We start from the raw sequence: 12,477 nt of genomic DNA, 5'->3' as shown, positions 1-12,477 counted from the left end.
CCGGTGGACCATGAGAGTTCTGATCTCAGGGTTGTGAGTTTGAGCCCCACATTCAGTGTAGAGATTATTTTTAAAATAAGATCTAAAGAAAAACAAAAAAGGAAGAAAATAGCCCTGTTTTGTGTGTGTGTGTTTGTGGGAGCTGGACACAGGTGGTGTATAGGAGTTAGTGGTGCCGGCATCTCTTGGGGGCCTAGGTGACTGGCAGTGGTCCACATAGAGGGAACCTCTGCCTCACAGAGGCTGGAGTTTATGCGAGACAGGGTCACCGTCTTCCAGCTGTGCCAGCCAGGGCCTTACAAGCTGCCCGGAAGCACCGTGGGGCTCAGCAGGGGTTCCCGGAGAGGCCCCGGAGGCTGGGTGGTCCCTGGGGTGGCAGTCTCCCCACCACCACCTTTCTGGAGGCGATAAGGGTCTTCTGGAGGAACGCGGGAACTGCCGCGGCCGTCTGCCCCCTTGCTGAGCCGCTCTGCTGGGTATCTTTGCCACATGATTTAACTTTTCCATTTGGAAGGGCTGTTGGTGCAGTTGGCAGCCGCTTGCCTGGTAAACGATATGGTGGGGCCTCCATAAACCCAGGCCCATGAAAGGAATAAGTCAGCACATTGAAAATACAGCATGGAAGTGACTCAGGCCTGAAGGAATCCATTTCAGAAAGTGCTGCCATCGCTTCCTGGAATATTTTGGTGGAAATTGATGTTTGAGTTGGGAGGAGGAGGAGGAGGAGGCGGCGGCCAGCGGCCTGGTTACCAGTGGGGCCACGTGTCAGAGTCGGCAGCATTTGTCGTGGGGTTCAGGCCCTGGGGCCCTCTTTCTCGGTGACATGGCTCCCAGTGGGTCCACCTGAGGTAAGCCAGCTGGAGCTTGGCGCTGGGGGAGGCCGGTGTGTAGCTACCTTTGCAGCAGGTAGGGTCGACTCCGCCAGCCAGCCTGGCAATGCTTGGCCGGGGGCCTGGAAAGTATTGGAAACTCCACCCGGCATGGGAGCCTGTGGGAGTTCTCCGGCACGGACGGGTTATTCTCAGAGTTCTTTGGATTCCTGTGTATTTCAAATGTTTACCTTCTTCTCAGGACTTGAGCTTGTACTTTGCCCACCAGAGACCAATAGCAAGCATATACATACTTAAATGTACCAGACCACCCTGGCGACCAGGTAATTAACGCTGCACGCAGATTTGGAAGGAAGGCTGTGTTGGAAATCACGCTCCGCTGTAACTCAAGAACAGGTTTCTTTATGGAGGGACACAGTTGGTGTCAGACACATGTGGAAAAGAAAAGAACAGGCCCATAATTCTGGCAGAGTACCAAGGGCCAGATGTTAAATATGCTGACCACGACGTGGCTCTGGTTGCCATTAGCCAACCTGGTTTTGACGTGTTGTTTTAACCCCCCGGTTCTGCCTTTTCCTTTCTTTCTGCCAGGTCCCCAGTCTGTGTGAAGATCTCCTGTCTTCTGTTGACCAGCCCCTGAAAATCGCCAGAGACAAGGTGGTGGGGAAGGATTACCTTTTGTGTGACTACAACAGAGATGGGGACTCGTACAGGTGAGCTCCCATCCCGAGAATGCGGCAGGCATGGTGGGCCGGAGCCCGGGCCGGGCGTTGCCACCGGCCCAGCAGCACGAGGACCACTGAACTTGGACAGTCTCACAGCCCACCGGCCTTCTTTCTCCCTGACTTTCCTCCCTCTCTCCCACCCTTCATCCCTTCCCACCATCCATCCTGCCATCCGGTCAACCACTGGGTGCTTGTGGGGTGTCTCCAGAAAGCATTGGAGATTCAGCAGTGAGCGAGGGCCCCTGCCCTTCCAATCTAACGGGAGGTGGCTGTTGTTACAAAACAGTAATTGCGTTAAGCTATGCCAACGGCAAGGTATAGGGTGTGCACGTAACGGGGATCTTGAGAGCAAGGAGGGACTGCTTCAGTGAGGGACGTTGGGAGGCAGCTCTGTCCACCAGATCCACAGCTCTCCTTCCTCTTCCCATCGCCGTGCTGAGGGCCCTACCCAACGAAGTTGACGTTGGCCCCTGCATTGGAGAATCGCCACTCCGGAACAGGAGGTGCACTTAGCAGCTGGTTACTGTGTGATGTGGTTCATGCGACCAGGGCCAACCGAGCTCATTTGGAATTTGCAGGTAGCCTAGAAGAGGCTGGGGAAACTCCAGGAAAACTTCCTGACGGAGGTGATGTCTGAGTTAGGTTTTAAGGGTGTCTAGGCGTTCTTCCTGTTAAACATCAGGAATCCCTAAACTGTCCAGCATTTCTGTGATGGATTGCTGTGTGCATTGCCTTGGAGGATGGTGGAGGAATGCAGCCTGCTTTAGGTTTATTTGGAGGCCACACAACCTGGGCTGAGTCTTACAGCTTCGGCCTGATGTTCTCTTGGGGCAGGGGGCAGGGGCTGAGACACGGAAGCAGGGAATAATTACCTGGAGTCACAACGTTGGCTCCAAACCAGCGCTGGCCCCTGTAGCCACAAGGCCTTTGACAGATGACTTACCATTTCTGGTCTTTAGCGTTCTCACCTCTAACCTGGAAATCGGGGGCTTTGTTCTTTTCGGCAGAACGCGTGGTGACGTCTCTGTAGGCCTGTCCTCTGTGTGCCGGCACTCTTTAAGTCCCTTTTCTATGGAGCTTCTGTCCCAGTGAGGAAGCCAAGTAGCGAACGCAGAAGTCAACCGAGACTGTGAAAAGTGAATCGAGAAAATACAAAAGGAGAGGCAGGATGGAAAGTCAGGGACGGTACTTCTGTGGGAATATGTGAAATGAGACTTGATGAGAAGGTTCGGTCATGCGCGGGTCTGGGAGAAGAGCGTTCTGGGCGTAAAGTCCCTGGCTGGAGCTGCGCTGGTCGGGCTCAAGCTTGACAGGAAGGCCAGGGTGGGAGTTTGAGGTCAAGGGTGCGGCAGGGCAGGTCCTGCAGGGCCTTGAAGGACGTAGCACAGAGCTACGAGGGGTTAAAAGAAGTGACACAGGCCAAGTGCTGAATGGCACGGAACCTGGTGTGAATTACGAACATTTCATTGATACTGACTTTACGGAGAGACGAGACAAATGTTTTACAGTCGTGCCCCCTTGCCAGCTTCGATTCGAAGTTAGGCCAGGAATAGATTTTGGCCCCATCCAGACCAGAGACCCGAGTGGAGGTGGTGAGCAGCTGTCCGACTTGAGAGGCCCGTCCCGGGAGTAGATTCAGCAGCGTTGTCGCGGGGCCGGGGCGTGGAGGAAGCAGCAGTGAGGGGGGATGGGGAGGTGGGGGCCGCTGCGGACTGAGATGAGGAGGACTGTGGGAGGAGCTTGAGATGTCCTTTAGGTAGGACGTGGAGATGGCAGGTAGGCTGCGGATGGCCTGGAGTTCCTGAGCGAGGGCTGGATGAGGTGGAGATGCCTGGAGGTGCTGTGGCAGCCGGGATGGATCGGGCTCCGCCCTGAAGGGCCAGTCCTCGCTGGAGAGGGGTCCGAGGCGGTGCCGAGTGGTCTGACTGGGCGGCACACCACCAAGGGACAGGCGGCCCCTCCAGGCACAGGGTTCAGGAAGCTTCCGGGAAGAGGTGGCCCTTGAGCTGACTCTTGCTCACTCAATGTCGTCATTGTATTTTTCTTTTCCACCTGAAAACTCCAGTCCGCTGTGTGCGGCAGCTGGTCCCTGGCAGCCTGTGGGACGGCTGGAATTGTTTCCGTATCCAGTGTCCATGCCCGGGCCGGGCTTCCCCAGTGCCTGCAGCCCCTCCAGGTTGCCCCGCCGGCTCCCGCATTCCTGGGGCACCTCCTGGGGACCTCAGCCAAAGAGGAGCCCAGGGTGTTCAGGGCACAGGACTTCTCTTTCCTTTTTCCCTTCTCGGGGTACAACTTCAAGGTCTTCTGATTTCTCTCCACACATTTCCATCCCAACTGTGTTTGATCGTTTGCTTAAATAAGATCCTTATGGCGTGACCATTGCCAGCAGCACTGTTTGAAACCTGTTAGCTCAAACAAAAAGCATTCTCTGAGGGAAATGAAAGGCCTGACTTTTGAAATCTAACCGTTCCTGTCCATCTGTCTTTTTTCAAATGGCCTCCATTTAAGCTCTTAAATGTGTTCTGAGTGCCCCTTCCACTAAGAATATTCTGGGTAATGTTATGATTTTTTCCCCCAGCTACAATTACCCCGGCTCCAGGACTAACGGCTTCAAATGCTGTCGTCTGTGAGCCAGGAGAAATGTGAGTTACAGGCTTCTTGAAAATTCCAGGCCCCCGGTCTGCAAGAGAGATGGGCTCTTGTGTCTAATCAGGTCACCTCCAAATAAAAGCCAGTTGGAGAAGGTCTTCCAGGCCCGCAGGAAGGCGATGGCTGTGTAGCTGGGGAAACGAAGGTCAGGCCCGGGAGTATTCTGGGAAGTCTTGAAAGGGGCACGTGGGGGGCAGGGAGGGGGGCCTCAGATTCTCTTCCACTGCATCTTTGTCTCGGGATCTGCTGCGAGGCCTCTGTTGTTCCTCAGAACGAGCGGAGGGTGGCTCCTTCTCTTCTGGTTGGAGGGCCACCAGCAGAATCCCCTTGGGTCCTTCTTTCCCACCCCGTGCTGTAAGGCTTCGGCCCATCACCAGTGCTCACCACCTGGGAGCTCTGTGCTGGGCGCAGGGATGTGAGGAGGGCAACGTGGGCTCCTTCCCCAGGCGCCCTTCTGGCCTGGAGGAGGGAAGGCTAGGACTGTGGCAGCTGCAGAGATAGACATCTGTATGTGAGAGTGGAGGGTGTGTGTGTTGGGGGGGGAGGGATTTATTCATTCTCTTAAAAGCTTAAGCGAGCATGTGGTTGCGTGCCAGCATGTTCTAGGTGCTTAGCGGACAAAGAAGACAGGAAAGACTTGCCTTCTTGGAACCTTGGTTCTGGAGTTGGTTGCCTGAATGAATTCAAATTAAGTAAAATTAAAACAGAGCCCCTCGGTTGCACTAGCCACATCTCAGACACTCAGCAGCCAACCGAAAGATAGTAGCCGCCATTTTGGTCGGTGACAATAGAGAACATTTCTGTCGTGGAGGAGAGTTCTCTGATCACAGTTTGGGGGAATGAAGAACACGTGCTATAACAGTAAGAACAGACACCTCAGCCACGCTCTAGAAGGGAGAGGCCTTTAGGCAAAGATGAGAGGGTGCGTAGTGTCCACTTCACAGCTGCTCCCTAAGCTAGATGGGTCCTGGCTTACTGGATAACTCTTCCCTGTGCTGTGTGCCCAGTTCAGGGTGATCACAGAGCTGGCTGCTGGTCAGGGGGCAGAAGGAGCATCTTACCCCGTTCTTGTGAAGTCTCTGTTCCAACAGAGAGGAAAATGGTGCAGAGGAATGGTCAGCTTGGAAAGAAGGGTTTTCAGACTCCTTGCTTTCGAAGTGGCCGGGGCTACTACTGCCTAGAGCCCCCTTTGGGAGCCAGGCCGATGACTCTTCCCGCACTTGCCCTCTGTGGCCCAGCAGCCGAGAGAGCTGGGGCCTGTGTGCAAAGGCAGCTGGAGGAGTGGCCACCCAGCTCCCTCTGTTTCCAGACTTGTGATTTGTTAGTGATGGTGCCCAGGAGTGGGGGGGGGGGGCGGTGGGGTGCGGTTGTGATTTGTTTGTGGAGGTGCCCAGGAGTGGGGGGGGCAGTGAAGTCCCCTGGAAGAATGAGGCTTGTGCACGGAATTCATTAACACTGGGGTTCTGAGGACAGCGATCCCTTTTTTCCGTAAATCAATGCCAAATTGAAAGGTTCTTTGGAACTCTCTGCGATGCAAAGGTTGGTTGTCAGCTGGGGGCGACGTGGAAAGGCGGTATGCGTTTCTTATGGTGGAGACGTCAAGGGGTTTCCGTCCAGGAGTGGGAAGGACTTTGTCCACAGCCCGTGGCACCCGCACCGCCCCTCCGTTCCTCTCTCCTTTTCATTCTCATTCTTTCTCTGAACTCCACCTGCAGGAATGCATGATTAGGCACTTCCCCTGGAACCCCCTTTCCAGTACTCTCTGTCATTAAATGCTTTCCTGATGGGGCAAAATACTTTTTTTTTTTTAACGCGGGAAGTCTTTGGGCTAGAAAAAGGCTGCCTCTCATTACTTGGCTGTCTTTTTTTTTTTTTTTTTTAATTTTTTTTTTTCAACGTTTTTTATTTATTTTTGGGACAGAGAGAGACAGAGCATGAACGGGGGAGGGGCAGAGAGAGAGGGAGACACAGAATCGGAAACAGGCTCCAGGCTCCGAGCCATCAGCCCAGAGCCTGACGCGGGGCTCGAACTCACGGACCGCGAGATCGTGACCTGGCTGAAGTCGGACGCTTAACCGACTGCGCCACCCAGACGCCCCAACTTGGCTGTCTTTGTATGTGCCCGTGGTCTTGGATGTTGGGAAGGCTGTCCTGTTCCCATGGAGAACAGGACCCCTCAGGTTTTCTCACATGTAATCAGCAGTTCCCCTGGGGCTGAGTCTCTTGCTGCCTCCGTAACGGACAGCTCCCTTCTCTTATCTTTAGTTGTGTAGGCAGGTCTTTGGATTAAAAGTTTATACAGAACTGCCAGCAGGTCAGAGAGGCGAGAGGGGCGTCTGTTGATCAATACAAAGGTGAAAAGAGGGAAATTAGAAAAGGGGGAAGAAGGTGTCACATCGTTGGCACTTAGTACATGCCAGGCTTTGGTCTGGGCACTCGGTGTGTTTTCTCCTTCGCTCCTCACAACAGCCTTCTCGTAGCAAATGGTAGCCTCATTTTACACACTCGGAAAGGGAGGCTCAGAGAAGTCAAGACGCTTCCCAGAAGTACACAGCTGACGAGAGATGGGACTCGGGGTCCGTGCCCAGGCCTGTGTGCCTCAAGCCCTTGCTCTGCAAACTCCGAGCAGGGCCTGGAAACTGCTATGGATAGTGACTTTGCCTCTGAAATGTCAGGCACCTGGGGCTTGGGCTCACGGCTCGCGGGCCGTGTCTTCCTGGAACGATTCATGTTATCTCTTTCTCCTTCCTCCCCTCCAGGTCACCATGGAGTAACAAGTATGACCCTCCTTTGGAAGACGGGGCCATGCCTTCGGCTCGGCTGAGAAAGCTGGAGGTGGAAGCCAACAATGCCTTTGACCAGTATCGAGACCTGTGAGTTCCTTCCTCCCTTTGCACTCCAGCTCTTGTGGCTTCGATAAGTAAATCACAAAAGGGAAGTGTGACCGGGCCAAACAGCCTTCCTTGAATCTGTTACCTGGCTCACCTAACTGAGTAAAACAGCACTCACGGCAGGATGCTGGGTGTTTGTTTGGCGACCGGGTCGGTTACGAGTTGACTCGGTCGGGGGTGGAACGCTGCCATGCGCAAGCCCCCCGTGCGGGTCCCGTGTTGTGCTTCATAATAACAGCAGGTGCCACTGGGAGCGGCCACTTAATCGATCGACCTTGCAAGGAAAGGCCCCAGAGAAGGTTAGCCTCTGAAGCATTTTTTCCCTAATCAGTAGAATCTCACTGTAAAAGTTCTGTACTGAAAATAGAGCACAGCCGTAAAATACGCATTGCCCCAAATTGGGTCATTTCAGAGAGGGATCCGCAGAGGTTTCTGTGAAGGGCCCGAGAGCAAGTTAAATTTTAGGCTTCACAGGTCACTTAAGTGTCTGTCCTTTACTCTCAGTGTTTTCTTTTTGTACATATCGTCCTCTAAAAACCTAAAAACCCTCTCGAGCCTTGAAGTGGGTGGGATTTGGCCCTCGGGCTGTTCGCCCACCCGGATCTAGGCTGTGGGCAAGAAAGTGGAAATGAGAGAAGCAAAGCATCCGAACCGCCAGAACCGTTGTCCAGCAGCTGGTGGCGGTGCACGTGTTGCGACGACTGCAGGACTCCGGTTTTCAGACAGTTGCAGTGGGCTTCCAGCTCACAGCAGATTTGCTCCAACACATTTAACAAAGAATGTCTTTTAGAAGCTGGCTCGGGAGGAAAAGTGACACTTCTCAGGCATACACGCACAGAAAATCCCCATGACGCTTAAGCAGACGCATGAAATACAAAAGCCCGGCTCTGAGGAAGCCGGGAACAGGTGGCCTGAAACAGCTCGGTCGCCCCCGAATGCTTCGCCTTGTGATTCAGCCGTATCTTCGATATCTGTCACACGCCAGTCGTTTACGTACATTACCTTTCGTCCCTACAAGAACTTCTGGGGAAGAGGGTTGTCCCTTCCTTACAGACGAGACCGTGGGCTCCACAGGATGTCGAGGCAAAGAGCTGGCGCGTGAGTCCGTGTTTGTTGCCACAAACACGAGTCACTGATTTTCACAGTTAAAACCAATCCTGGTGTTGAAAGCGTTCTCGAGTCCAGAACCACGCCGCCGGAGACCTGCTGCTCGTGCGGTGAGGCTGGGAGGGGGACGCACCGCTGTCTCCTCGTGTGTATCCGTAGTTGGTTTTTACTGCCACCTTTCCCTCCGCCGTCTGCTAGGAGGCCGGCACAGCTCTCCTACGAGAACTCCCAAGTGGAGTCCGTCTCGTGCTGTGGGGATGGTACTGATAATGAGAGGGCAGCGATGGGCGGTGGCCAGCCAGTGACGGTGTGAGCGCTGTGCTCACGGCCTCGCTGGACTCCCCGCCCCCACCCCCCCATCTACTCTCCAGAACAGCCCGCGTGAAAGGATCGTCCCCATTCTGCCAGTGAGTGACCGGTTCAGAGAGCCGAAGTACACTGCCCAAGTTCACACAGCCAGTGAGCAGTGGACCTGGGATGTAAAGTCATCCTTGTCCAGAGTCCAGAGTCTGTTCACTTACTCACCCGGCATGGAAGGTGCCCGCCAAGCACTGGGGGTGTGGCCTCGAACGTGCTAGACCACGTTCCTGCCCTCTCGAAGTGTCCACTGTGGGAAGACGGTTGTGAGCAGGTACCCCGCTGGGTGGTGGGGCAGAGAGTGACTGGCTGCTTTAAGCGGAGCTGTTGGGAAAGCTTCTGCAGGACGTGACCTTGGAGCTGAGGTCTGATGCCCGGAGGGGGCCAGCCACGCCCGAGCCAGGAAAGAGCAGTCTGTCAGGCCGCTTGTGCGGGCGCCTCTTGGATTTTCCAGGGGTCCGAACGAGAGTGGTTCTGATTTCTTTTGGACTTAAGGGTTTGAGTTGTGATTTCCTGAATGAAGTGATTCAGACTCGTGGCCTTGGTCCTGCCCTTTTGGGGCAGACCTAGGGAAGGGCCCAGTTTTGTCTCTGACTTTCTTCTCCCTCCCGTCTTGCTGGTTCACATATGTGACGACACGTGGTCATTGTTAGGCGTGTGCCTTCTGTGGGGTCTTGATTGGCCAGAGCGGTCACCCCGCTCCGGTATAGCGAGGCCTGGGACTCCCTCCCTGGGGGTATCTCCTCACGGCATCTCCTGAAGAGACTTCCCTTCCTGAGCAAATGTCCACCTGAAGGTGTCTGTGAGCCTGTGCCCACCTCTGCAGGGGTGCTGACCCGCTGTGGGCTTGAGAGGGACTGACAGGACGGCTTCCTGCACCCGAGTGGACAAGCCCAGACCCTGAGGTGCCGTGGCAGGCATGGAATCCAGCCCAGAGGACGCACCTCTGTCCCCAGCAGCATCTGCGTGCTGCTGCTAGCAGGGAGGAGAGAGTTCCGGGCCTCTGGGTGTGGGGGGTGCGGGGAGGCCCGCTTCTTCCCGTGTGCCAGCAACCACAGGCCACCACACAGGTGGTGATTAGAGCTGTCACTGGGGACGGAGTGTCGTGTTTCAAACCACCCACTGTTATCAGAGTACTGAGGACACTCTCTCCTGAGACCATGTGTGAGGAACATTTTCCCAGCTGGACCACACATGACGAGAGTTAAAATGAGACACATTTCTGGGCTAAAAATTATGAAAACAAATCTTTTTCCCCCCTCTTCTTTCTTTCCTTTTCTTAATTACTTTTTTTTTTTTTTTTTTTCCTAACATCGTGGTACATCGTTCACCTCCAGAAGTTCCATTCTCAGTTCAGTTCCCGAGTTGGTGGTAGCCACGTTGGTGACCACGGTACGGCCCAGAAGGCTGACCTCTTCTCTACCCTGTGTTTTTGGAGTAGAGAGAAGTCAGCTGGGGGCTAGGAGGCCTTTTCTCTGCCTTGAGCACAAGCCAGTGGTTACCTGGGTGTTCCGGGAAACGGATCGGTCCATGGGGTGAAGGGGCAGTAGGTCACGCCCTCCCTTTACCCTTCAGCTCTGTCCTTTCCCATTAGAAAGGCTCATTTGTTGTCGCCCCCAGCGAGTGAGGCCACAAAGCCCTCCTTCCGCCTGTCTCCCTGTCGTGTTGGCAAAGGTTGCCGCGAGGGGAGGCGTTCCCCTAGCACTGCCTTGTGTCTGCTGCGTGAGGGGCCGGGAAGAAAAGTGCTGCCACCACGAGCGCAGAAGAGGCGCAAGGGCCTGCTGCCGTCTCGGGGGCACCCCATTCCATGCTGGAGCTTGGCCTGCACCCCCATAGTCGTTGAGGAGCCTGGAGAGCAGACTCCTCCCCTGTGCTCACCTGGTCTTGGATTCCCGATGACCCCAGATGTTTCTGATTTCTTGGGTCCTGATGGGTCACAGAGTTAGGACTGGCCTTGCCTTGTGCCCGACTTCTTGACCACTGACCCTCTCAAGGGACTGAAGCTACCAGGCTCCGGCCTGCGGGCTCAGAATCCTTCTGCAGTGAACACTTCCGGGAGCGTGTCGTGTAGACTGCTGGTGGGAAGGGCCCTCACCGTGCTGGGAAGGCCACTGAACGCAGCCCACAGAGATCCGGAGTGTTCCTTCCTGCCACCCTCCTTGTTGCCGCCCCCATTGGCTTATGCCTGAAGACCTTGCAGGGATATTTTGTCTTCCGGCAAAGTGGCAGACACCCCTTTCTCCCCTGCTTATCGTGGACCCGTTAACCTCGATCCTTCTCCTGCTGTTCTCCTTGGGAGAGTGAGTGCTTGAGACCAGAACTGAAACGTGATCCGGGTCAGGCATCTAGAGCCACCCAGGCCTTGCCAGAGAGGGAGTGCTCGCTGTCTCCCCAGAGGCTGCTCTCTGCCCTGAGAGATTACGGCTTCTTCATTAGCATCCTGAGGACCTGATGGATTCTATCCTCAGGTCCGGGGGCGGGGTTGGTGGTGCTTTCATCTGGGCTGTGTCAAGGCTTTGAGTTTGCAGAGAGTTAGAATGAATTATGAGCCCCTGGAACTGATCAGAGTGGTCACAGGGAGGGAGCCGGGGCCAGGGATGGATGGACCCACAGACCCTCCACTTGTAAGGGGCGTGGTGCCCCCTCTCCTGCCTGCATGCACCTTTCCCCCATCATGGGATAAATGTGCCCTCAGTTGGGGTGTGGGCAGGAGGAGCCTTCAAGTAGGAGCCCCTCACAAGCCGGTCGGGTCTCTGCTTCCCTGCCTCTGACTCGGGTCCCTCCCATGTTCATTGATGCCCTTTTTTGCCATCATCAGTGGTATGGTGGCAGCTTTCCCCGGAGGAAGAACTGTCCCAACGACTGTTGATTGTACCACCCAAGCAGCCCTCATTTTAGGTCCAAATAGTCAATTTGCTGCACATGCTTAGGGGACAAGCCTGTTTTGCTGGCGGGCTGGGTGGGGTCGCTGTCTACTCTCAGGCCATCCTGATGGCTCACTGCCCTCGTCCAAGCCCTCCCACCCTGGTCACCAACATCCAGGCTACTCCATTCTCCTCTGCCAAACCCCAAGACGGTTTCGTACCTGTGATCGTGGGCCTGGCTCAGTCCAAGGAGTGTCCCCGCGGCCTGCGTAGCACCTGGGGACATGGGAAAAGGTAGCAGAAAGGGCAGGCTCTTGGTCGGCTGGCTTATGGGATTGTTTCACGTTCTTTCTTGGCAAAGTTGACTGCTTTTTTAGGCCCAAGCCTAGGGTAGCTCATCGGTCACAAAACCCCATCGCTTGATCTACACGATGCATCTTCCTCGGGGAAGAGTCGGGAGTGGGGATTTCAATGTGGGGCGGCCACCGCTGCTGCCAGGGACCTCGCACTGTGAACCCCAGGATCGGTGCTTTGATTTTTCGGGTTCCCAGGGAAACCTTCCCACCTCTGGCTTTCACACCGGGTCTCACTTTTGCCTCTGTCGGCCTGGATTCTGCTGAGACCAGATGTTCTGACCAAGTGGGCTGGCACTGCTTTCTTCCAGAGATGATTACTCCCGTCTGTGCCAAACATCTTGCCCCGTGCTCTGCGGTCCTTGGCTCTTGGCTTGCAGCAGATAATACCTTCAAACATGCGGTTGCAATTTATTGGCCTTATAAGTTAATTTTAGTGGGTGTGCAATTGATTGAAATCAAAGCTTAATGAAGGCCAGAGTCTGGGGGGGGGGGAGGAGCTGGGTGGGAAGGCGTTTCGTGTTCTTCCCTTGCTTCGGGTCTGAGATAATCTTCAAAAGATTTAATTAGCTTTTCTAATCAGCTCTCCTTGTCTGGAAGAAGTTTATAGAATGAAACAAGGCTGGCGTCCGTCCGTGTGGCAGTCCAGAAACCCACAAGCCTCTCTGGGAGCAGCCAGGGTGCTGGGTGGACGGGCTGCC

General features: G+C 54.9%; 1 protein-coding gene across 3 annotated transcripts in view; it reads left to right on the top strand.

Moving 5' to 3' along the window:
* CAPZB (capping actin protein of muscle Z-line subunit beta) overlaps window positions 1-12,477 on the top strand; it is a 134,209-nt gene that overhangs the window by 92,718 nt on the left and 29,014 nt on the right. For all 3 annotated transcript variants that reach the window (XM_007083759.3, XM_042997367.1, XM_007083758.3), the window contains exons 3-4: window positions 1,422-1,543; window positions 6,964-7,077. In XM_007083759.3, the coding sequence (XP_007083821.1) occupies window positions 1,422-1,543; window positions 6,964-7,077 (236 nt within the window). The remainder of the gene's footprint in view (window positions 1-1,421; window positions 1,544-6,963; window positions 7,078-12,477) is intronic.

Source organism: Panthera tigris, chromosome C1 (genome assembly GCF_018350195.1).
Source record: "Panthera tigris isolate Pti1 chromosome C1, P.tigris_Pti1_mat1.1, whole genome shotgun sequence".
NCBI lineage: Eukaryota > Metazoa > Chordata > Mammalia > Carnivora > Felidae > Panthera > Panthera tigris.
Note: the sequence above shows the minus strand (reverse complement) of the source record. Positions and strands in the feature narration are given on the sequence as shown.